Consider the following 26,762-nt stretch of genomic DNA (forward strand, 5'->3'; position numbering starts at 1 on the left):
AATATATTCCCCTTCCTTTTTCTATTTGGAATACAGCTTTGCCTTTAACAGTTCACAAATACCTGCCATTTTAACCTTGGGAGGAAGGAGGGACATGTACAAAATGTCACACACCAGAATGGCCCAATAAAGAAGGGGTGTTAACGGGGAGGGGGTTTGCTACCTTTAGCAGCATGAGAGCCACTGCGGCATAGCTCCTTCCTGTGTCACTCAATAACATCTGTCATATGTTCACAGTATGTACAAGGAGTCCGTGCTGTGAGTCCTTCCCATGCTACTATTATTCCAACTTCCAGGAAGAATAATGCTAGAATGGGAAGAAGACACAGCAGGAATTCCTCCTGTGACAGCAGACTTTTGATGTTTCCAAGTAGGTGCAAAGGAGCAGCACTGTTGTAGCTTAGATGCCACTGAAGGTAACCTGGGCTCTTATTCAGTCATTTTCTATTGTTATCTCCTACTCTTAAGTTTAGAAAACATTTATCCTATTTTGGCATAGTAAATTATATAAGTTGCTATGGAATTGCTGGACTCTGTTTTGATACGTATCAATAACTATTAAACTGCCATTTAAATAATCTTCCCTTTTGTAGTTTAACCTCCTTTTTTGTTCAATAGTCATCAATGATATGAAAAAACCATTATACACTTTGGAAGAGAGATTATTTTTCAATTTCTTAAATATCTGCATTTTATTCCAAGTCGTAACATCAGTCTTTTCACCATTCTAGTGTTCTTAGCTATTCTCTTATTTGCTAGCATCTTACAGTTACAATCACATGAAAATAATTGTGCAAGGCTTGTCTCTTTGTACACCATAGAATAAATGGGTACTCCATTGTTACATCATTGCGTTCTGTTGCAGCACCACTTACGTTTGCATAACAAGAACATATTATGCTTTTATTGCAAGAGCATAATAAGGAATGGGTAAGTTTCAGGAATACCCCCAAAAAACTTCAATATTTTGGTATTTTTAGACATCACTTTTTCATCTAAAGTGGGTTCACTTCTCCAAGTGCTGCTTCTTCATTTAAGTTAAAGAAGTTTATGTAGGAGCAGTGTGTTAACTGTAGACACAATATCATCATTGCCCAAGAGCATGTGAAACTTTCATTGGCATAATAGCAGGAAAATAAGCTTTTCTGTTTTTATTGCGACTTAGCAACTTTCTGATCTTATCCAATTCCCATCTACACATATGAATTGTCTTGTTATGCAACAGCTGCCAGCCTAAGTCAAAAACTGTTTGGGCAACTGTTTGCTTGATGGTCTGCTCTGTGTTGGGGTTTTTGATAAAGGTGGGTAAGAACTGCAGTAAGGACAGCTCAACACCATATTTATAGTGTGCATTTATTTCAGGTTCATCATCTCCTGCTCGACCTGCAACCCCGTTGGCATCCTGCAGCAGCCCTACTCCCCCGCCTCCTCCACCTAGACCCCCATCTCGTCCAAAATTGCCTCCAGGGAAGCCTGGAGTTGATGTGGTAGGTTTAGCTTCTTCAAAATTACTAATTAAATTGAGACAACATAACTTCAGCTCACTGCGGTACAGACAAATAGAGATGAACAAAGAATTCTTAATAAACAAATGACTTCTGCCGTGTCCCTAACCTAGTGTCTGATTTCCTCCGTTATTTGAAACCATACAGAGAATAATCTCTGTTGATGACGGTAAATAGGCAGATTGTTATGGAAAGTCCGCATTTGAAATTGCAGGCTAGTTTTGTCAGTTTTGTTGGTCATGCCAGAAACAAGTCAGAATTATTACACCTGTGTAAGAATATGCATTTGCTTTAGCAAGAACATCTCTAAAATGTCAAGAAAGGTCAAGAAAGCCGCTATGCCCCAGTTAAATTGAAATTGTCTGACGCTAGTGATGACATGTATCTTTTCACATTTTCTGAAACACTTGGACTTGTACATACACAAGCACAGCAAAGGGATGCTTCAGTTTTTACTATTCTGACATGAAAAGCACTTCTTTGTCAGAAAAAGTGTACATATTTGTTCCTGTCATGTGACAGATGTGCATATACTTTCCACTATGTATAAACACAATCTTGGGAAGTCACAGCCAACCATGGATTCTAAGTACACATTCACAAAGTGAAAGAAACTCATTTACCATTACCATCATTGACTATCCACATGCTCTTTTCATATCTGCTCCTATGTAGCCATCCTTGCTATATAAGAAAAATGTTTGAAAAAAACTCTTCATGAAAAGTAATCCATCATTGTGGATTCCAATAGTGAAACAACCCAGTGATTTTATTTTGGACCATTGCTTAATTTTGCACCTGTGAACTGTTTTTTTGTGCGCCATAGTTTGCAGTTTCAGATGCATCCCCCAAACGTTACATTCTGCAGCATGTTTCTCATCTGCACTACAAATATAGATCACGTGCATTAGAGAACTCAGTAAAACTTTTGGCTACACAATTGGGCTAGTAATCAATAATCAGGAGCTGAGAAATCAATAGATCTGTAAATCCACTCAGTGTGAATGGATTAATTCTGGGTGTTCCAGGGGCCTTAGAAGATAGTGTGTGCAGTTATGAATATTCTTGCTTGAGTTCCTGTTCAGAAATGCACTATGTGTATCTTTATTCTTGTTTGTGTTTGTCTACAGTCCAGACCATTTAGCCCTCCGGTTCACTCATCCAGCCCTCCTCCAATAGCACCTTTAGCACGTGCTGAAAGCACCTCTTCCATATCGTCCACCAATTCCTTGAGTGCAGCTACTACTCCAACAATTGGTAACGAAAAGCTTTTCTTTGTTTGAAGAATAGTTTCCATGAGTGGAATGGCTTGAATATTTTACTTTCTGAAACCCTTTATTTGGTTTATATTTTCCTTTGTTTTCGTTGTCATGGTCATGTTATGTTAAAGCACTTTTTAATGTAAATGAGAATTGCACTCTTGATTAACTGTAGACTGCTGCAACTGCAATGTATATTTGTGTATAAAATAGCAGGGACCTGAAGGGATGCATAGGCTCCCTTTATTCCCTAAACTGTGCCTTCCCCCAATAATTTCCTAAATTCCGCTAAGATCAAGATGCAGTTTTCATTGGGTATAGGAGACTTTCCAAGGGGAGATCAGGAAAGTGGAAAGAATGGAGCTCTTCTGGCAGGTTTTCTATGCTGAAAGTTATTCTGCCTACAAACCAAACTGCTTTTTGAATTGGAGGAGGGAAACTCTAATAGTAGTTTAGGATTCAATGCAGCATTTCCTGGAAGTCTCTTAGAAGCCAGTGGAGATGTGGAACAGTCATGCTTCCCTTTGAATTCTGACCACTATAGATACAAAATGTTTTACAGTACTGTGTCACTCCTGTGGCTGCAAAGCAGGACGAATAGTCTCGCAATTTGGCAATCATATAAATCATTGTTAGATTAGTTAGCTGTAGCAAAACTAAATAAATGCAATAAAAATGAATAAAGTTTAAGACAAAGTTAATCTTAGTAAGGAGAAATAGGAAAGGATAGCAGGAGCAGAAAGTATACTCTAGTACCAGATATTATTAAAAAGTAATGTTACAAACCAATTGTATTTGCTTCTTGGATTGCAGAAACACATGAAAAATTTCAAAAAGTTCTAAACTTTTTCAAATCCAGTTTCTTAGAAATTTGAAAATATGGAAAGTTGTACTGAAAAAATGTTTTTTTTCTTCTTAAGCTGAGGTTAGATTACAGTTGTCAAAATGTTCTGTGGCTGGCAACGCCTGGATGTTGATGCTTTTCATTTTTTGCTTCATTCTCTGGTCTCCCTTTCTGCTCCCTGCTCCACTTCCTTCTCAGACAAACATATATTTGAATTCTCTTTGTCATTCTTTATTTCATTTACAATACTCTTCATCTTCTTTACACCTTAAAACCACCTTCTTCTCTCTGATATAGTTCTTTTGTGCTGCAGACTCCTGGTTTTCCTTTTTGACCTGCGTCTCTTTTCATCAACGCTTCTGCTCTTCTACAGACCATCTCTGTCACCTTCAGTTCTCATTGTATGCCAGGTTGTTTTCTTTTATTGATTTTCCCTTCTTTTACATCCCTTTGGACCCGTTCTGCTATTAGTCTAAACTTTCTTTCTGTAGTGTTCCTGCTGTGGGCCTCTTAACCTCAATTTTTTTATCAAGCATTTTCTAATCTGTGTAGACGAGAACGGGCACTTGAGCTGCTGTTCAAATTGTCTTTCTGACTATTCTGAATGAACTCAGAATGGCAACAAATTGGATATTCCAAGAAAGGAGGGGGGAATCAAAAATCTGAATGAGCTGAAATGGATATGTTTTGTTTTCATTTGAGTAATAGCCATTGAGCATACTACTGACTTCCCATACTAGTGGTGTTTAGTCTTCACTCAGTCATAGTAATTCACAGATACTTGTTTTGCTTATTAGAAAATGAAGATGCTGTCAACTGGGGCATATATTCAAGCCTCCAGTGATAATTTGTTAAATGCTGAACCTGGTTTGAAGTGCTTTCAGCTTTAGTTTGTCTTTTTGAAAAACCATTCACTCTTGTTTCTTTCTGCCTATTGTGTGTGAAATGGAAGTGTGTGGGGGAGAGTGCTTAATGCAATTTTCTGACTTCATGTTTCCTTTTTCGTACCTATGTCCTTTGTTTCTGCTTGCTGTTGGTCAGTGCAATGACCAGGGTGATATAAATGCATATCAGTCAAAGTACTGAATAGCATTTCAAATACTTAACTAACAATATCGTATTATCAACTAAGAGGCTGTGTCATCAGTGGCTCAACTCCTTGTATGTGAATTATTATGTTCCACGGGGTGGTGTAAATTGTCTGAAACTGATGTCGCTCAGTAGTTTTTATGACACACTGTTGTGTGTTCTTACCAGTAACTGTGTTTCAGAACATAAGGTTCCAATGGAATCAAGCCCATCTGATTTGTGAAAAGGGCTAGTTTTAAGTTGAAACGTTAGCCTAGGTTTTGTGCAGGTAAAACAGGTGATGGGGAGGAAAACACAATTTTCTGTTGAAATAATAATTTTCCCCATATATAAGCATGAACATGATGACTCTGTCACTATAGACATTTTCATTAATAGAAGTAAAGTTCCTCTAGATAAATTTTGTTGCTTTTAAAAGAAATAACCAATGATCCATAGAGACCATTGCTGGTTTCTGTTTGATTTTAGGATAACAATTGTGAAAGTCAAGGTGAATTAGAGTCAGGATTATTCTGTTATTCAACATGATTTCACAAATCTAGATAGCCTTCAAATTGATATTCATAGATGAGGTAACTACAAAAAATGTCAGAACGTTTATTTATTTTAAAACATAATATTTATATTATGCCTAAAGTTACATGTCTTTTCTAAAGCTACCAGTACATCCAACTTGTAAATACAATATTGGAAAAATCTGATGACAGTTCAAATATAAACAACCATTAAAATATCCATCCAATCAGTATCAAACAAGGGTTGCCTGAAAAGAAAGGCTTTATATAATCTTTCTAAAAGCCTGTGCTTATGAGCTCCAGCAGATACTCTTTTAAGGTTTCTTTTCAGTGGATGGAAGAAACCAGTTACTCAATAGCCAAGGACACTCTTTCAAACACAACCGTTTAAAAGTGCTATAGATTGCCCCCAAAGCCTTATATTTAACCTAAACTTTAGAAGCAATGTGAATGTGCAGTTGTGATAGGGTAGTACGTAGTCCAAGTTTTAGGTGGCAGCACACTTAAAACATTACAAGCTTTGAAGGCCACATGCTTTTGACTAACCATTCAAGAACACGAGTAGGCCTTTGATTCATAGTCTTGACATGAACATGATTCATTCGCCATATATGATTTTTATAGAAATTGCTGTTACGTTGAAGTTGATTGAGTAATCAGGCATTTTATTAAAATTATCTAAGTGGCCTTTTTTACAGATGGCCTTGGAGATTTCAGCACCCTTGTTGGGGTGAAGAGAAGCTTTAATACAAAATGATTGAGAAAACAGCTGAAATGGCTAATAAGGAGTTCCTGGTTTGTATTTGTACATCCCAGCTATTTTTAGTTATTGTGTATTTGTTCATAGTGACTAGCTTGAGCATTCTTTATGCTGGCAATATGAAGGTCTTGACATGAGCACTATAGTTAGACTTCCCACTGACTGGCCTGATTTGCTTGTCACGCTAAGCTAAACCAAGGCTTAGTGTTCCCAGAGAGGAGCTTGCAGCTGCTTTGCTGTTCCTGAGTTCTTTTTGCTGCCACGTAACCCTGATTAGCACATTGTTCAAACCTGGGCATCATGGTTATGGTCCCTAGACTAACCACAACTAACCCTTGGTTACAGCTCATAGCTAGTCTGGAGACAGCCTGGTCTTAAGTCCAGGTGCAGAAGACATGCTAAGCTTAAACTTGGTTTAGCTCAGCATGGCACGTTAGCAAAAAAGACCAGGGAGCAGCAAAGCAACTGCAAGCTCCTTTCTGGGAGCTCATACATTCATGCTAAGCCATGGTTAGGTTTAATGCTATGTGCAAGCCTGTTCACTTTCGCAGCTTATAAAAAGGGGCTGCTTGGTTTATGCATCCCTTTTTTTTAGAAATCTGAAATTAGGATTCGCTTCTAGAGATAGCCAAGGTAATAGTCACACTCTTAGACAAGACAAACTATTTCTGGAGTGTTTTCTTGAATGTGTTAAACACAGGCACAATTTTACATTAATATTAGATCAACTTGTTTTGTCCTTTGATATTGTCGGGTGTCTGTGTCTCTGTGGGGAGAATTGTATTCACTGTAGTAAAATAAAAGGAAATCTTTGTTAAATGCTCAAATTCTGTGTTCTCCTCAATGCTCTCCCTGAGCAGGGACGGAGGGAAGGACCATATTCCCCACAGGTACCTTAATTTTAAAAATCTCCCTTGAGTTTTCCATATTGTGAGAATATATAGGTAGCTTCCAGCATTTATTGGCTTCTGGAACAAAATAATGAGAATTTTTTCATCTACTCCTTGAAAATAGGATTGCATGTTTATTGGCAACAGAGAAACCTCCACCTGTCCCAAATAGGCAAGTGGTATTGTCAGATCATGTGTTGGATGAGACTGGATTGTGCCAATCTGCTCTTGTGGCCCATGACAAATAATGCAGTAAATTATGCTTAATATGCTGAATGGCTTGGCATGTAAAAAGCTTCCAGCTCAAGGCAAAAGCATGGCAGGCATTTACCGTGGAGAGGGAATAGCAATTCCTGTGGGAGCAGAGCCCAGGTTCCAATGCAATTTCAGACCTCTTGAGTCAGGGCTAGTTTGAGTCCTTGGTTTGTATCCTAAACCATAGGATTCAAAAAAATGTGCTAAAGATCTGGCCTTTGTATTTTTCCCTGTTTCAGAGAACAACAATTATAGCTTACAGTCATACTATTAGGCTTGAATGGGTTAGCAGAGTAAAAAAAAAAAGGGAGGCCATTAGCAAGAAGCAATGGGTCCCAGTTATAGCAAACTCAGTTTGAGTTCAGCATTGGGAAATACCTCTTGATTGTAGGAATGGTTGGACAGTGAAACACGGTTGGTTTTTTAAGAGGATTTTAGCAAGAGTGAATGACCCTTTGCCAGGTATGCTTTGAGTGTGGGGAACTTTTCCTTGTTGCAGTAGCACCTTTTAAATTCTATGGATCTAAGACAAGAGTAGTCAACATGGTGCCCTCCAGATGTTGCTGAACTCCAGCTCCCATCAGCCCTAGCCAGCATGGTCAACAGTCAGAAATGGTGGAAGTTGTAGTCCAGCAACATCCAGAGAACACAGGTCCTCCATCCCTGGGCTACAGTCACACTTCAGCAGGTAGAGTTTCTTCAGCACCCCTAAACTGACTACCCTTCCATTTAAGACATGGAAGGGTTTGGACACTCATTATAAAATTCTACATGAAGAGTAAGGTACACAAGATGCACATCTACTTAGAAGTAAGCCTTATTGAGTTCAATATGACTTACTCCCAGTAAGTGTCCCTACGATTGTGGCCTAAGTAGCTCGTAAGAAGCACAATTTCTCAGCCTTTGTGGCTTCCCTGTGTGTGACTCTTCCAGTCTCTAAAGGTTATCCCATATATGGAGAGTTTGTCTGAGGAAATATGACACAAAATTATTTCATTTACTGTTTGTCTTTTTTTGTATTTGTTTTTGGGTTCTTGTGGTGGTTGTTGCATATGATTTTGATAATAAAAAGAGATGTGTCCACCATTTCTATGTCTATGATCTTTTTTTCATTGTAATGTTTGTGGTTTGGTTGATAAACAGCTACTTGATTTTCATTTGGAATTTGTGTTTTCATTGTTTTTCTTTTACATTTCTTTTGCTCATGGGTTTCAGAAGATGATGCTTATGTTGACAAACTGCTCACGTTTGAAAGGCATTGTGAAACTCCTGCAGGTACTGTACTAGCAGAGTGGTTTCAAGAAATCTGGATTTAAAATCCTAGCCATTGTCATCTGAATGCTTCCTTCACTGCCACCCTCACCACCATGAGTGTCAAGTGCATACAAATATATACTTATATGTAAAAGAGAGGAACTCATGCCAAACTCAGAAATGCAGCATATAGCATACCAGTTTCCCAATGGCAAGAGTTTTGGAGAGGTGATAGATTTTTGACTTGTGGTTCTTTTTTATGTAAGGTATAATGCTATTACTCAAGAGCAGGTTTTTCCCATATGTATGTTCTGTCTGCCCAGCTCTTCCTTCATTTTACAGGACTAGGCTTCCAAGGAAGCTTCCAAGGCCAGATGTGCTTAGCTTCAGCAGTAGTATTTCCTTAGGTGTTTTTAGTTTGTTTTACATGTACCCTGGACTCTTTAAAATATTGTGAGTCAAAGTAACTGGTAATTTTTTACTAGGAGAGAAAGAAGGGTAGCTTTAAATGTAAATTTATTGGTTCAGTTTGGAAATTTATCAAATAATACGGTTCAATAAAATCATGCACTTAACCAACATTCCAGAAATCCTGCCCAGTAGTTAATTAATCCAAATTTATCACCTTTAGGGGAAACTGTCAAACCAGAGATTAATGCCTCCTTTGGAAGCCCACCCATACGAAAGATCCATGCAACATACGTTCAGAATTATAATGCATGCTTATCTCAAGAGCATGTGAGTGCCAGAATCATTGCCATGTTTTCCCCTTACCAGCCTTTTTCTTCAAGACAGGTTCATGTAATAAAGTTTAGTGCTACATTTTCAGATGTTGTTTTCATACCCAGAGGCATCTTCCAACATTACAGCAGCATCTTTAAAATGGAGACAAGGCCTTGTGTGACAAATTCCGCCCAAAGCTAGTACAGCAAAAAAAAACAACCCAACATACTACTATTCTGTTGCAGCAACAGAACACTTCTCACACCGTCCATTCACAAACACGTAGGCAGCAATCCAGTGGGCAAAAATTATCTCCATTTAGGATTCCATAGCTTGCCATTTTTTTACTTTTTTTTTTGCTTTCTGTTTCCCAAAATAAAACAAGAAAATTGTTTTAAACTCCCTTCTACTCCCCCTTGCACGTTAACAGCTCACAGCGCCTCTTCCTCCCCTGTAGTGAGATTAATAACCTGCTTCTGTGACTTACACTTATGTCCTTCTCTCTCCCTTCTCCTTAACCTTTCCCATCCCGCTTCAACTCCTGGCCATACAGAGAATGAACAGCCTTCCCTCGTCTGGTTTGACAGAGGAAAGTTTTATTTGACTTTTGAAGGTAAGTAGTGCATAGCATACTGGGTTGGAACTTTAAGCCCCCACTTTGCTCTTATTATTTAATAGAAGCCCTTTGGTTTCCTACAAACAAACAAACAAACAAACAAACAAACAAACAAACCCATTCTACCTTTCTGTATGGTAATGCTATGGCTACTTAGATGACATGACGAGTTCAATCAGAATCATTTTAAAATTTGATTTGTACAACTGTGTCCCTTCAATTGTTATAATTTAAAGGGGAATGGGGAAATAATTGTTGTTGATTTTTTTTTAAAAAAAATCTTCTTCTGGAGTTACTGATTATCAAAGAACTTGACTCTGTCAACCAGGGCTTCTTTGTATACACTTTGCAAGCAGTTTTTACACCTTATAGCAGCTACACATTATAAATATAGGTAAAATGTTCTATTATCCTGTTATCCGTTTCTAGAGCTTTCCTTGCCATCATATTCTTAACCATGACAATCTCCCATTCCCTTAATAAATAGAGTACTTCAGAGAAATATGAAAAATACATTTGTATTTAGTGCTTGGATCATGTATCAAGACCGTTTGACGGGGGTGGTGGTGGATAAAAATAGTATTACAATCTGAATGTTGGTCAATTAATAAAAGTCCATTATCCATTTGATACTTCAGTGTTGTCATTTTAACATTTATGTAACCTTTTTCCAGCTTGGCTATACAGGAGAGTTAAAGCTTTCCTATATTAAATGTTTGATTTCATGAACCTATTTTATTCTGTGGCAAATATCCTCTGGAGTAAGAATTGGTTGGCACAACTCAAGTTGTTTTTAGTACCCCAAAAAAGTGTTCCAGAGCATTGTTGAACCTCCTGAACCATGGGAAGGTACTGCAGAGAAGTGGAGCAGAATCATCAAAATCACCTCCCTCTACCTTTCCTTTGCAGAAACTCTACACTAGATTATCAATCCCTTCCCTCACAGAAGGGGCTCTTGCCTGAATGGAAGGATAGTTTCTTAACCTTTTTCTGTGGAACTGCTCCACATATCTTGTTACCTCTAATTCACCTCTGGGGATAAATTTATAAGAAAAAGAAAGTGTACTGGAATGACTGAGTTTCATATGAGCATGAAATGTTGTGGTCTGAAATGGAATATGTAAGTCAGTTAGCCAACAAGGTGCCCTCCAGATGTTCTGGACTACAACTCCCATTATCCCCAGTCATTGGCCATGCTGACTGGGGCCGATAAAATTACAGTATAGGTCAAAATGTTTGAAGGGCACCTGATGAAGATTGAGAAAGCTAAGTTTGATGCCTCTGGAAATATTTTTCTGTTATAAACTAGGTAAAGCGAATGCATCTTTCCTTCCTGTTAAGTCAGCCTCTGCCTAATCTTAACCAGTTACTGATAGGTCTTTGTGATTTGAAAATACTGATACGATCCTTTTAGTTTTCTAAGTTAAAGGAATACCCCCTAATGGTTTATGTACCTTAAATATACTTCACAGAACTAACATCATAGTACAACTATTCTGCTATCTGTAAAAGTTGTTGCCCATCTGCAAACAGTTGTTTTTTTAATCAGTCTTGGGAAATTGTCCATATTTGGTGACGGTAAACTTTAATTTTGTAGGAAAACAGCAATGGGGGGCAGCTTTAATTGACTACATGTTTCTCTCAGCAGTTAATTGTTTGGGCCTATACTCAAGCTGGGCTTGAGAGTCCTGTCAAAAGTAGCACTGGAGCTCTAGAAGTTTTTGCACCTGGTTCCCTCCGTGCTTGTTTTTGGTGCCATGATGCCAAGGCACTGCTCTTTTAAGCAAGTGGCTGACCCAATCTTCTTTTGTGGTTATTGTTTTTGACCTGTGCCTCTGCTAATTTAGTTTTGTGTGTTTTGTTACCTTTTATTTTTTGTGAACCACCTCGAATTCCTTCAGTAGACAGAATGGCAAGATAAAAATATTTTGAATAAATAAAACAATATTGCCTAAACATGTGTAGAACCAACCCAGGGAATCCCTGTGGATTTGGCTCTGTGGATAAAGAACCTATCAGCACATTGGGGAAAGGCAACATTCACACATGCACACTCCCAAGCAGACATTGATCCAGCACACCTTTAGTACATTTGAATAGGGCTTTCATTTCTGCCATTCCAGCCTGCCTTTAAAAAGCAAATATGGACAGTGGTTTGACTTCTTGCATTCACAAAACCTATGATTTCCTGCTAGTGATTTCATGATTTATAATGGTGTTCTTGAAGCACTTGCGTTGTTAAGTAAACAATGTCTGTCTGTAGGTAAGAATTATCTACATTTTTTTTGTTTAAATTTGATCAGTTTCCATATATTTTTAAATCTTGCATAATCAGCTCATAAAAATACAGACAAATCTCTCAAAATAGGAAATGCCTTATACCTCAGGCTTGAGAATTTAAAAAAGGACCAAAATGCTAAGTTTTGTCACTAGGGCAAAATCAACCACAGGTTAGTCCTAACCCTTCTTACATTGCCTCACTTATGGCTGAATCTGAAAGTCCTAGACTATAAAATATAGTTTTTAAAAGGTTTTCATCAGGTGCCAAAGAGGCATCACATAAACAAACAAACAAAAAACAACAACAACCACGTCAATAAAGCCTGTTCAATAAAGCAATTTCAATAACCTGTAAACAAACCCAGTAGAAAAACAACAAAAACTTCAGCAGCAAGTACAATAAGAGCAGATGGTGCAAATTACCAAAAAGCTGGATTGATTTCTTAGTTTCTAATTGGATTTCTTTGACAAAGACTCCATTCAGCATTGACAGAATAAGTTTATTCAAGGCAAGGGGAATAAGCCACAAAGTGTTGGGTATTTTCCTGCAATTGCCCGTTTGTGGGAGGAGGAGTGGAAGAAAGGGAGTGATGAGAAGTAGGTGGTAAAGAGGAAGCCTGAGGAACTAAGTGAGGAGGACAGGATCCTGCAGATTCTGAAAAAGTTTACCCCAACCCCCCCCCCCAAAAAAGATGGTGCTGAAATCCCATCCCAGCAACTGCATCTGTGTCACTATCAGAAGCTGATGAATATCTATGGCAAAGCAGGATGTTTCTTTGGATTTCATACATTTGAAGCCAATTTGCATCCTAAATAGAAGTTGTTCTTAAGGTAGAAGCCTGGTAGTTGGTGCTGCTAGACTTTCTTGTAGGGTAGGGTCACCAGATGTTCCTGGGGACAGACCCTGGATTCAGCAATCTGTCCCCGGACAAAATGTGTCCCCAGGGACAGCAGAAAATTTTAAGTGTGGGAGAACCTAAGGCAAAGGAAATCATTGTACTGGTGCCGTGTGTCCCAGTGCATGTGACCCATTGTCTAGGCCCAGCAGAGGGAGGAGTCAGCCTGCATTCAGGTGGGATCTGCAAGATGGGATGGGATGCCCTTTTGTATTAACTCTGCAATTGCTTATAAAGGCACAGTTGTTGCTCAGGTGCCAAATGCAAACTGAGCATCATTGGGCAGCCTGCGCTATGACCATAAGTTTGGTGCTACATGAAGCTCTCAAAACAGGAGCATAGGAAACTGCTTTATACCAAATTAGTTTGTTGGTCTAACTAGCTGTGATTTGGAATGGTTCTCCAGCATATCAAACAGGGCCCTTCCTATTTGGTAATTGTAGTTCATAGTGTTTAATGTTTACATTAAGCCACTGCCATTGTGCTGATGGCACCGTTGCTGTCTGTTGAAAATAAGCCAATATCATGTGGTGGACCCTCTTGGTTGCAGTTTTAGAAACTTGACAGATTCACTCTGTTTGGATAAAGCAGTGTAATACAGAAAGTGAGACAGGTGATGTTTAATTTACAAAAAAAGATAGTCCCAAGCAATCAGCAGTAGAGTTTGATCTCCCATCGTCTTCTTTAAACTACTGCCTAAAAAAATCTGCTGCCTTTGCAAACCTGCATCCTAAGTAATTATCAATTTCCAACTTTATTGTACTGTAATGTAGTTCCTAATCAAGCCTTAAAGTGTAGCCCCCCTGAGTCTGTCATCTTCTGCTGAGTTTTGTATTACACATAACAAACTGATGCTTAATAAATACTAATACTTTTTACCCCAAGGAGCATATTTGACAGAAAAGTAATCTCTCATCTACAGATACATTTTGTGATACTTTATTTTCCCAGCTTTTATGTCTCCACTAAAGTAATCCATGCCTCTGAAGCACTTTGGTTTGTCATGATTGTAAATCACACTACTTGCAAATATCACATATGAAAGGTACATTAAAATTGCTGCTTCTGCAAATTTATCTCTTCACTTGTTGGGTAACATTTTAGAAAAGCTGTTTTCCATTTAGTGTGAATGTATTTCATAATCTCCAATACAAACAATAGTTGGGTTTTTGTTGGGTCCAAAATATTGGGTCCCTACTTTTTCTTCCTTCCGTGAACTAAATTTAATTTTGTCTGCTTAGAAAACATATTCTCAAATCAACAGCTTTGTGAATAAGAAGGCTGGTGTATCAGTTTATGCTTATTGGGTCTTCAAATCTTATTTAAAATGAAGAAGGGTACTTAAGTCTATGGGACAGCAACTATATCCATCTGAAGTGTGCTGCCTAGCCTCTGCTTGACAATTTCAAAGCTAAAAGAGGTATGAGAAAACTGGCATCTATGGCAACTCATGGGGCTGGCAGGTCAACTCTGAGTAAGACCTCCCTCATCCACAATTTGATTGTGGATGAGGAGGTTGATCTGGTTTGTATCACTGAGACTTGGGTGGATGAGCAGGTTGGAGTTGGTCTCATCTGGGTACTCAGGTTAGCATCAGGGCAGACTTGAGGGAGGGGAGGAGGAGGGGAAGTTGCTGTGTTCTACAGAAATTCCCTCCTTCTCCCTCTCCTTGCTACAGTTGGGGGATCTAAAGTGTGTGTTCCTGGCATTGGGCAATCAGGACAAATTAGGGATTCTGCTGTCTTGCTTCCTGCCTCGCTGCTCAGCTTTCTCCTTGCCTAAGCTTACACAGCTGGGCTCAGAGGTGGTGTTGAGGACTCCCAGACTGCTGGTTTTGGGGGACTAACATCCATGCTGAAGCGAGTGGCTCTGGGGTGGCTCAGGACTTCATGGCTGTCATGACACCCATGGGGCTGTCTCAACATGCCACCGGTCCAACACATGTGGCAGACCACACTCTGGACCTTGTTTTCTCAACTGCACAGGAAGAGGGTGATCTGAAAGTAGGGAGCATTGAAATCAGTCCCTGGTCATGCTCAGATCACTTCCTGTTGAGATTTAGGCTTCCAGCATCTTTCCCCCTCTGCATGACGATGGTTTGTCCTTGGAGGCTGATGGATTGAGTGGGCTTCCAGGCGGCTCTGGGGGATTTTCTGGCTAATATGACTTGTGCTCCTGTCGAAGTCCTGCCTGACCTCTGGAACATCTGAATGGCTCAAACCATTGATGCAGTTGCCCCTGAGCTGCTCCTCCTGCTTCATGGAGCCCATTTGGCTCCCTGGTATACTCCAGAGCTTAGGGCGAGGAAACAAGCTGGACGCAACTGCAAGTGGAGGAAAGATCTGGCTGAATCCAGCCAAACAGTGGTGAGCGCTCATCATTGAGCCTACCTATTGGCAGTGAAGGCTCAGGAACGAAGGCATACTTGGTTACCTCCACTGCATCCTCACTATGCCGCCTGGCATAGCTTTTCTGGGTAATGCAGGCCTTTTAAAGTCTGGCCTTAGGCAATTGACAGAACGACAGTAGCTTGCTGTGACTTGTTTGCAAAGCATTTTTAGGACAGAATAGCTTGCATCTGTTACAGCACATGAATCCTGAGTTGTGTCCAGAGAACTGTCTAGTCTGATTATGTTGGATAAGTTTCAGTTAACAAGGCCTCAAGAATGTGGGAAGGGTGCTTGGATAGGGTTGCCATATTCCAAACAGTGAAAATCCAAACACCAAATTTGACACTGCCAACATGGATTTTATGCTGATGGATGCAATATTCCAGATATGCCCAGGAAATTCAACATGTATGGCAGCCCAATGCTTGGATCAGTCAGGGCGACCACTTGCGCTCTCTACCCTTGCCCCTTTGGGCTGATAAAAACTAGCAGAGAGGGGACAGCTGTCTGTTTGATAAGCAATTGCAACATAGAGAAGATAGGATTACCTGGCGGGCACTATAGCAGATCTCCACGGTGTGCCCATGGGCCTCAGACTTGAAGGAAAATTTCATCCTCTCTCTTTTTAACCTGCTCTGCACATGTTGAAATAACCATTGTTTTTCCTGTACATAGCTCACGGTTCTGACCAAAAATGAAATTTCAGGTTTAAATTCCCTCTTCTTGTTTGTATATAAATATCACAGCTTATACAATTCACAACACTGATATTAAATATAACACCATGTAACCACTCACATTCATTCAACAACTAAACAGGCAATTTTATGTTAATTGATAGTGTTATTTCCATGATGATTGCTTCATAATTGGTACACACTTGAACCAATTAATTTTACTTAGCCATGTAATTTTATCTTGACTATTTTGAATTGATTTATTCACAGCGTACTCTGAAATTTTGCTGGTTCTGTCTATCTCTATTTGTCCCTAAGCAATAAAAGCATAACAGTATAAAATAATAAAATTTCAAGGTTACAGAACCCCAGTGCCTTAACTGTACTTCTCATTTTAACAAACTTTGATGTGCTGAATGTTGTTGTGATAAATGAACCTGTCTTATAAGCATCAAAATACATTTCAACATCCAAGTTCATTTTCATATTTTGTGTAGTATTTTGAGTTGTATAATTGTGATATTGTGACAATGGGCTTTTCATTCTTAGCTCTTCTTTATTAATACTCTTCATATTCACAGCACAATTTGTAGAAGGACATTTTGTACTATTAAAACTATAATAGATGTACTTTGTACCTGTCTAAAAGGGATGGCATGAATAGGCTACAAGACAGAATTTACGCAAGAAGCTTTTATTACTTGCCTAAGGGCCAAACTACACATGATGGGCAATTCTCTAATTTTTCTTCCTTGTTGAGCAGCTAGGAAGCCAAAGCTTTGAGCAGAGAACCAGAACAGGGAGGCGCTGAAGAATGATTTCCTTTTCTACTGCTTGTTTGCTCAGAATCTCCCCCTGGCAGGGAAAGCCCAGGTTAAAAGAGCAATTTTCAGCAAATGGCAAGAATGGTTAGGATTAAGCAGCCTCTCCTTTTCATTTTCCATTTCAGCTTCCCTTGGCTGCTTCTTATTCAGGAAGAAGGTGGGAGGGAGAAGCATGGAACTTGCTATATATCCATAACAATGATTTGCTTACATACATGTTAGTTCTCCCTACATGAGAATTTACAGCCTTGTGGTTTTGATCCATTTGTTCATGCTACACACAGCAGTGGCAAAGGTTGCTTAAAAACACAAGGTGGACATGCCCCTGTGAATGATGTTTTGAACTATTTGCACCTGCTATGAACTGCAATTCTGTAATCCTTTTTGTTTGTTGTTGTGCTATGAATCTGGATGTGAAAGAGAGGGGAGGCATGAATGCCTATGGTCTGTTTAAGACCACTTGTGCATTAATTACCTAAGAGTGTCTAAATATGACCCGACTTTAACTGTTCTTTAATTGTTCCTCCAGGTCAAGTGTCAATTCCAAGCCAGGGTGATAACCTGGATAAATATTGCTTTTGGGTGTTAGATTGCTCAGCAGTGAAAATGGTCCTGTAGTCTAGGTTTCAACTCTACATCTGTAAGATGTGAATCAGAGTTATCTCTCTTACTGAATAGCTGTGGGGATGATTAAGGATTGCAAATCACTTTATGCAAGGAGAATATTCTGCATGATGACTAAAAAAGCAAATGCAGGCTACATAAACAGAAGCATAGCTTCCAGGTCACAAGAAGTAATAGTTCTACCCTATTTTTCTGCTGGTCAGCCAGCATTTGAATAACAGTCTTCAAATATCTTCAGGGCCCTCATGCAGAAGATGGGATGAACTTGTTCTCCTTTGTTCCAGAGAGTAGAACTAGAACAAAGGGGTGGAAATTGCAAGGGAGCAGATTTTGGCTAAACATTGGGAGAGGCCACCTGATGGCAAGAACTGTTCTAGACTGTTAGAACAGTAAGGACTGGAACAAAGACTGCCTTGGGAGGATGTGGTTATCCATTGGGGACACAATAAATTCTTCGTGCATTACGCAGCCTGCATTGTGTAGGGGGTTGGACTAGATAAACACTGTGGTCCCTTACAACTCTGTAATTCTGTAGTGTAAATAAAGCATAAAATGAAAGTTTAGCAAAAAATTACACTTGCCCAAATCTATCAAGAAAAATAGCTATGGAGAAACAACTTCTATCCTTTATAATTTGTTTGATAGATCTAAAACTACCTGGACAAATTGCATAGGAATGCACATTCAGAACCACATGGGCAGATTGCTGAGGGATTCACATTCAAATATACTTTAGCATTATACGTATGGATGTAAGGCAATGTACAGCAATGCAGGTGGGCAACTTCACTTTCCAAAGTATTTGTCTAATCCTATAGGAGTTTCTTGCATGAGATTATAAGTCGATCAGGGCCACTTGATTACTGTTCTGTACATCTACTGGATTTTAAATATGTACTATAAATAAGAATTTAGACCAAGATGTGGGACTAGGACTTGCTGATCAGAAGGTCGGCGGTTTGAATCCCTGCGATGGAGTGAGCTCCCATTGCTCGGTCCCTGCTCCTGCCAACCTAGCAGTTCGAAAGCACGTCAAAGTGCAAACAGATAAATAGGTACCGCTCTGGTGGGAAGGTAAACGGCGTTTCTGTGCGCTGCTCTGGCTCGTCAGAAGCGGCTTAGTCATGCTGGCCACATGTGGTGAGCCAGTGTGGTGTAGTGGTTAAGAGCGGTAGTCACGTAATCTGGGAAACCGGGTTCGTGTCTCCGCTCCTCCACATGCAGCTGCTGGGTGACCTTGGGCCAGTCACACTTCTGTGAAGTCTCTCAGCCCCACTCACCTCACAGAGTGTTTGTTGTGGGGGAGGAAGGGAAAGGAGAATGTTAGCCGCTTTGAGACTCCTGAAGGGGAGTGAAAGGCGGGATATCAAATCCAAACTCTTCTTCTTCTTCTATGACCCGGAAGCTGTACGCCGGTTCCCTCGGCCAATAAAGTGAGATGAGCGCCGCAACCCCAGAGTCGCTTTACCTTTACGGATTAAATATAAGGTTGGATAATTTGACACGTTGCTATCATACCTGGAAATGACCTATTTATTGAGGGCAGCTAGCTTAATTTGATTTACAAAGGTCATGCCACATCTGTCCTGCTGAAACATTTACCTTTTGCACTTGGAGAAGTGACACTTAAAAATGTATTACAGTGGTAACAGCTGAATTTATAACATGGGCAATAAGCAGTGACAACCCAAGCACCACTGAGATGATGAAACTAAATTACACCTTGATGGTTAATATGACGACAAAAATTCTTGGGACGTTGGGAGAAGGAAAAAGAGACAGAACCAAATAGTTTTTAACAACTGCTTACCACACATCATACAATTAAAGTATGTGACTTACCCCAGTGAAACAAAAAGGGATTGGGAAGCGCTCCAAAACGATCTCTCCAATATGTACGAATGGGCAAATGCAGTTCACTGGAAATAAGGATAAAGTGATGAACGTCAGGGCGGGGAAAAAAATCTTAATTTCACATATATGCTCATGGTGTCAGTTTCTCACCAGAAATGAGACATTAGGGTTATTGTGCATAGTTGGATGAAGACATTGGGCCTGTGTATAGCAACTGTAAAGAAGGCAAATTCTATGCCAGGAAATAGGAATTTAATTGGAAAAAACCCTGAGAAGAAGCCTGGTATAATAGATAGATAGATAGATAGATAGATAGATAGATAGATAGATTCTTTATTGTCATTACACTAGTGCAACATTGCACAAGTGCAACGAAATTGGATGCCATCCCTTAAAAACAGTAAAAACAAAACAACAACAACAACCAAACAAACCACCTTCCAACCACACCCACACCCACCCCCAAAAACTCCCAGATCTCACTATCGAGTTACAGCATTCAAAAAGGCCACAGCTCTTGGATAGAAACTGTTTTTCAGTCTATTTGTCCTTGACTTGATGTTTCTATACCTCCTGCCAGAAGGCAGTAGTGCAAACAGACTGTATCCCGGGTGAGATGGATCCTGCAGGATGTTGTTTGCTTTCCTAAGGCAACGGGAACCGTACAGTTCTTCCAAAGGTGGGAGAGGGTGACCAATAATCCTTTGGGCTGTGGTTATGACCTTCTGGAGCACCTTCCTCTCTCTAGCTGTACAACTGGAGAACCAAGCACAAATACAGTATGTGAGTATGCTCTCTATGGAGCCTCGGTAGAAGGACACCAGTAGTCTCTCACTCAGATTGTTCTTTTTTAAAAGTCTGAGGAAATAAATTCTCTGCTGGGCCTTCTTCACCAGAGCAGTGGTATTTGCGCTCCAAGTCATGCCCTGATCCATAGTCACTCCCAAAAACCTGAATTCCGCCACCCTCTCCACCCGTTCCCCGTTGATATACAAGGGCTGAATGTCCGCCTTTTTTTTCCTGTAATCCACCACCAATTCCTTGGTCTTAGCCGTATTAAGAGCCAGATTGTTCTCACCACACCAAACACAGAGCCGCTCCACCTCGTCCCGATAGGCGGACTCATCCCCTCCTGAAATGAGCCCCACCACCGTAGTATCATCAGCAAACTTGATGATTTTGTTGCTGGAGTAGATGGCTGTACAGTCATACGTATAGAGAGCATAGAGCAGGGGACTCAACACACAACCCTGTGGTGAGCCGGTGTTAAGGCTAAGGGCTGTGGACACATGTGACCCTACTCTAACCCTCTGAGAACGTTCTGACAAAAAATCCAAAACCCAGAGACAGGTGGAGTTGGAGAGTCCAATCGTCTCTAGCTTGGACACCAGTCTATGGGGGAGGATAGTGTTAAAAGCAGAGCTAAAATCCACAAACAGCAGCCTCACATAATTCCCCGGCTGCTCCAGATGGGACAGAGCAGCATGGAGAGTGGTGGTGATAGCGTCTTCTGTGGATCTATTTGCCCTGTATGCAAACTGGTAGTTGTCAATAATACAGGTAGCAGCTTATAATAGAGAACAATTTAGTCTAAGGAAACTCCACAGAAGTACTGCAGCTATCAAAATTGGGTTATCCCATTAGCTTCTTTAAAGTGAATGGTTAGTCTTAATTATAAAAATAATTCTTCCGTCCCACAACAATCCAGATTCTGGAGTTCATGAAATATTTGTCACAAAACTTCATAAAATTCCTGACAATGCCTCATGTTGGTTCAGTTCAAACTGTGTGTGTACAACCATCACACATATGCAAAGGTATGCATAGTGCTAAATTATCATATTTTGCTGTTATCGGGATGTAGATTTATATACCTATCCTGTGTTTTTTCCCATTTCATTTGCATCAATGGGCAAGGCCAAATGTGATGCTTCTATTCTTCTACACATCCATTCCATCTAGTGCATACCAGTTATCCTGTTTCTGTGTGGTTAAAGGTAAAGGTACCCCTGCCCGTACGGGCCAGTTGTGTCCGACTCTAGGGTTGCGTGCTCATCTCGCTCAAGAGGCTGGGAGCCAGCGCTGTCCGAAGACACTTCCGGGTCACGTGGCCAGCGTGACGAAGCTGCAGCTGGCAAGCCAGCACCAGCGCCGCACACGGAAACGCCGTTTACCTTCCCGCTATAAAGCGGTACCTATTTATCTACTTGCACTTAAGGGTGCTTTCGAACTGCTAGGTGGGCAGGAGCTGGGACCGAACGACGGGAGCTCACCCCGCCGCGGGGATTCGAACCGCCGACCATACGATCGGCAAGCCCTAGGCACTGAGATTTTACCCACAGTGCCACCCACGTCCCTTCCTGTGTGGTTACTTTTATTGAATTTTACATTTCAAGGTGCAAGCACAAAATGGTTTCTAGTGAGTCTGCAGTGTTGCATAATTGCAGAATACTTGTGGAAGCAGGTGCTGTGTCTCTTGAATACCACTGCAAAATGTAAACTGTGGCACCCCTACCAAATGACTTGCCACAGCTAGTAAGTAGGAACCATCTCATAATTGTAAATATGCTACCTAGAGTTCATCTATATTGCTTCTTCATAAGCATCTAAAAGTGTGCTGGTTACTGCATCTTTGAAAAGTAAGGGTCCATTCACACAACTGTACATCCAGCTAGGGATGTAGATCAAATGTTTCAGGACTGGCTGGGGCTCATAGTGAAATTGCCATCTCATTGATTCAGTTTACATCCTGCACACACTTCATCTATATTTTCTGGGATGCTATCAATTCACAATTGAAGGCCTAGGGACTGAAATATAAACAAAGTCCATAATTAAGCCAGCTGCTTCATCAGTTGTCCATCTCAACCTATTCTGTCTACATTCCTAACAAACTAAAGGAGGAATGGAGGACCTGTGGCCCTCAGATCTTGCTGGACCAAAACTTTGATCATCCCTGACCTTTGGCCATGCTGGCTTATTAGAAGTGGAGTCCAGCAATATCTGGAGTGCCATTGGTTCCCCGTGCCTGACTATATGAAATCACCCTTAGACTGCATGTGAAAGCTACATAGAATCATGCAGGACAATCTTCTGGGTACCATACCACTTCAGGGTGCTAGTGGAGAATCACATAATTGGATACAGTGGTGCCTCGCAAGACGGAATTAATTCGTTCTGCGAGTTTTTTCATCTTGCGAATTTTTCATCTTGCGAAGCACGGTCAAGTCGCAACTGCACCTCTTCAAGCGGTTTTAAGAAAAAGGAAACAAACTTGCAAGATGTTTTCATCTTGCGAAGCAAGCCCATAGGAAAATTCGTCTTGCGAAGCAACTCAAAAAATGAAAAACTCTTTCGTCTTGCGAGTTTTTCGTCTTCCGAGGCATTCGTCTTGCGAGGTACCACTGTACTTCCCCACATTTATTTTTTTAAAACACAACTGATCGCTGCACATGGAAATCTGTTATAGCAAGAAGGAAGCCATTTCCCCATTAGGCCTGCTTTCCACAGGCAAGGAGGTTTTGATCTGGGAGCAGACTCTGAATTGGTGCTGTTTAAGGATGATAGCTTAACTACTTGGAATTATATATCTATATATATTTGAATCTATATATCTATATCCATCCATCCATTATTACTTGTATTTTGAACCTTCATAGCGAGCTATTATCTGCTAGAGCACCTAAGAATTCATGAGGATATTGGTCCATGTCAGTAGTGTCATTAGGTACAGTATTGCATGGATACATGTGGGACTATTATAACTGTAGACTATTGTTCAGCCTCATTTTGAGAGGTTGGGCTGAATTTCCAACAGACCCATCAAAATTTACCTCCTTGTGATGTATTCTTTGATCTTTTCCTCTTTGAAAACCAGGAAACTGTTCCCTTTGGACTTTGGGCATGAAAATAAATAGTTGCAAAATAATAGCTCCAAGCCTCTTGGGACCAATATTCCCTAAAATTAAATCGTTCTTTGTTCTTTCACTGCTGAAAATATGAACCTTGTGACTCAGAGATTTCTCAGAGGATGAATGGAGGTGCAAGAAGGGTTGCAAGCAATCTAATAGTGCATAAAAATGTAATAATAAAAAGAGGGAAAGTAATTAATAGAATTGGCTTTGTGGTGGGAATGAGCCAAAATATAGTGCTCTTTCCCCATGGAAAGCCTTCTCCTGCATCCATGTTGATGTTCTTTTAGGGGAAAATGTCTCTCTGTGTGTGTACTTAACCTCAGTGGATTACAGTCCACTCTATCTCTTTCCAAGGCTGGGACAAGATCAAGATTCAGTTATGTTGTGGTTCAGATCACTTTGTGACAGTTGCAGCTTCAGTTTAAGCAAAAATGATCAGCAAAGATATGAACAGTTCAGCAAGATCCCTCCCTTCCTTCATTGACAGGAAGTTGAGGGATAGCAGCTTTCCAACAAAGGACCTGGTTTTTTTCCTAGAGGAGCGTCGCTTTCCTTCTGCATGGCCATTGTACATGGTCTCTCCTCTGTGCTGTGCCTCTTTTCACATCCCCATTAATGTTACTGGAACTTCCAGGCACAGGCAGCAACCAATTTGGGGGGGGGGTATGTTCTGGACCCCTGCACATGTTGGCAGAACCCGCGCAAGCATGTCCTGCTCCACTCTTTTTTGGGTCATTTTTGGGTCCGTTCTGGGTTCAGCATGCTGTCTGTGTGTGGTCATGCATGTATCGGATGCGCCTAAAAGGATTGCTGCCAGTAAGTCAATCTAAAGATTGCATTCTATATGCCTACTGCAGTATATAGCTGATATGCTGCTGTAGCCCCTCTCTGAAAATTTCCTTCCTTGATCAGCTATTTAAACAGCTGCAGTAGAAAGAAATGTGATATTGTGAAGTGTTCTCCATTAGCCGGGCTAGGACACCTATGCATTTGGCTTCGCCCCTCCTTGTATTGCTTCCTGTAATGGTCCCTCCGCCTCATCATTATGTAACTTCATTATGTAATAATATGGAAGTCTGTAGCTGGATATGTTTAATTTCCTCTTCCCATTCCTTTCTATCCTCTCTCTTAGTTTGTAAGTCATTGTTACAGCCTGTAAACCACCTTGAGTGCTTTGGCCAGAACAGCAGTAACTAGACATAAGCTAAATTGCAACCTCTTCCTTTGAAGACTACTCTAAACGGGTGTGTTTTAAATAGACTTTTATGGCGTGAAAGTGCCCTTAGGATGTTCTGCTGTTATACATGGCCCTATTATACACCATGACAGGGACAGTTTCCACATATCACACAGTGCTGCTGTTGGAGGTGGAATCACAAAGGCCAGTCATCATCTGTCCTCTAGCAGAAGAGTGCTAGAGAAGAGACCTGCAAGCCTCACACAGAAGCAACATTGGAGCCTTCCGTGTGAAGCGTAATATCTGCATGTTAAATTTCATGGTGGTTGAATCTTCATTGAACCAAGTTCTGTGTATCCGGGGGGGGGGGGTATATTCCCCATATCTTGTCTTTGTTTCAAATCAGAAGCACTTTTGATAGTTTAAATATTTGACCAGAATAAGGACAATTTTCAACAATACAATGATAGAAAATATAATGTAAAACACACTAGAAAATGAACTTTCTTTTTGTAATTGTCATATTTATCCCTAGTATATCATAAGGGTGTGTGGTTGAGAATGACTGAAGAGAACATGACTATGCAGAGGTGTTCATCTAAAGATGGATGTTCTTTTTCAAGCGTGTTGGGAAAACATTTTCCCAGGTTTTGTTAGCCACATTAAGAGATTTTAAATTAAGCAGGCTCTCCTCAGACTAATATGCAATACTGTTCATGACACCGTGTGAACTGCTTGGGGGGGAAAGGTGTCTGACTGCAACATCATGATGGTAATTGTTTTTCTTGCTGGCCTCCTAACTCCTGCCAGAGTTATTTTCCAGATATTTTGCATAAGTGGTAAACAGATAACCCACAACCTGCTGCATACTGAATTATTACAACAGTAGCACTGTATCGCAGGGTAAAAGAAAATAGTAAAGCTTGCGTATATATTACAAAGCATTTAGTGCTACTTTTTCTAGCTAAATAGACAACCAGAATTTTTAAAAAATCTCTTTTGAAATGCACTCTGTATGGCAATTCTATATGTATTCCTATCCTCTGGAAAGCTAATCTTTCCCCATGAGGTATGTTTCTGTGGGTTTTGGTGAGAAACGCAACAGAGACCAGGAAGCGTAATCTGATTTACATGGTAGATTTATTCATATTATAATTTATACTCAGAAGGACCTTCAGGGGGTTCCCCCTCCTCATCTTTTGAAGAAGAAGGAGAAAAAATGTCCTGATCATTTATGGAAGTAGCTTATTTAGAAAGTTGTTTTGGTGCTACTGCAGACAAACAGGCTGAATGCCATTTTAAGCTCCTGGTTGTGAATTGGCATGATTTGTGGGAATTGGTCTTGCAGGCCAAATTGGGACTTAATTTGCCGCACTAGCTAGAAGCCCCTCGCTGCTGCCCTAGAAGGGGAAGCAGGGAGTTTCATTGTGATCTTTCCCCCTCAGACGATTCTTGTTATTATGTCCAGCTCAACAACAACTATATTTTACTTAAGTATTATTTCAGCATGTGGCATTGTACTGGTTGTATGATTCACTTAAATTTACCACATTCTTTGGCACAATCCTTTGAAACTTGTTGGTGTGGGGAAAACTTTTATTTACCACATTCTTTGGCACAATACATTTTACAATACTTTGAAACTTGTTGGTGTGGGGGAAACTTTTAAAAATAGTTTTATTTTGCTGTTTGTTTAGACCCCGTAATCTGACATTCCTTTGGTCTTGATGGATGTCTTGAAGAAACCTCTCTCTCTTTTCATCATTAAGCTCCAGAATAGACTTGGAACCTAGTTGGAATTAATAGACTAGTCCTTTCTTCCATATTTATATAGTCATTGTGGGAATAGATATAAAAAAGGCGCTTCAGAGGAAGAAGCAGTGGAGGCATGTCCATTACAGTGAATGGAGCACTGCCCCACGAACCTCAGCCAGCCCCTCTTACAGACTCTGTCATTGACTCCAGCTCCATCTATTGTATATCTCCCTGCTTTCTGCCCTACCAGTCCTGAAGGCCAGAAGCTACCACCAGAGGGAAATCTAAAATATGCTTCTTGGAGTTCATTTACTTGCTCCTCTTTATATTTCAACCTTTCCGTCTTAATGAGAGATAACTTAACCCTACCAGCCTATGTGGAGATTAGTTGTGTTCCAGTGAGAAATGAAAACCGTATTTATAGGTTTTTGCACAATTTTTCTATTCTTCATTCTGGAATACCTGTTGAAATAAAGGGAGAATTGCATTGGATTTTTACTTTCTTGAGCAACTAAATATATTGTTAATCCTCTGGAGACTTACTGTATTTTTCCATCTATAAGACATCCCCATATATAAGACGCCCCTTATTTTTGGGGACTCAGATTTAAGAAAATGGGGGGAGATGGCCCGTGTATAAGATGCCCCCTCATTTTTGACA

The 26,762-nt window shown here is 40.3% G+C and overlaps 1 protein-coding gene across 22 annotated transcripts in view; it reads left to right on the forward strand.

The window, feature by feature from the left end:
• The window catches only part of SGIP1 (SH3GL interacting endocytic adaptor 1), a 149,363-nt gene that overhangs the window by 100,108 nt on the left and 22,493 nt on the right, over positions 1-26,762 (forward strand). For 14 of the 22 annotated variants that reach the window (XM_081193707.1, XM_081193708.1, XM_081193727.1 and 11 more), the window contains 4 exons: positions 1,363-1,487; positions 2,636-2,762; positions 8,333-8,392; positions 9,648-9,707. In XM_081193707.1, coding sequence (XP_081049833.1) covers positions 1,363-1,487; positions 2,636-2,762; positions 8,333-8,392; positions 9,648-9,707 — 372 coding nt within the window. The remainder of the gene's footprint in view (positions 1-1,362; positions 1,488-2,635; positions 2,763-8,332; positions 8,393-9,647; positions 9,708-26,762) is intronic. The other 8 variants (XM_081193722.1, XM_081193713.1, XM_081193719.1 and 5 more) reach the window with 2 other exon arrangements.

The sequence above is a fragment of the Podarcis bocagei genome (genome assembly GCF_964188305.1).
Source record: "Podarcis bocagei genome assembly, chromosome: 5".
NCBI lineage: Eukaryota > Metazoa > Chordata > Lepidosauria > Squamata > Lacertidae > Podarcis > Podarcis bocagei.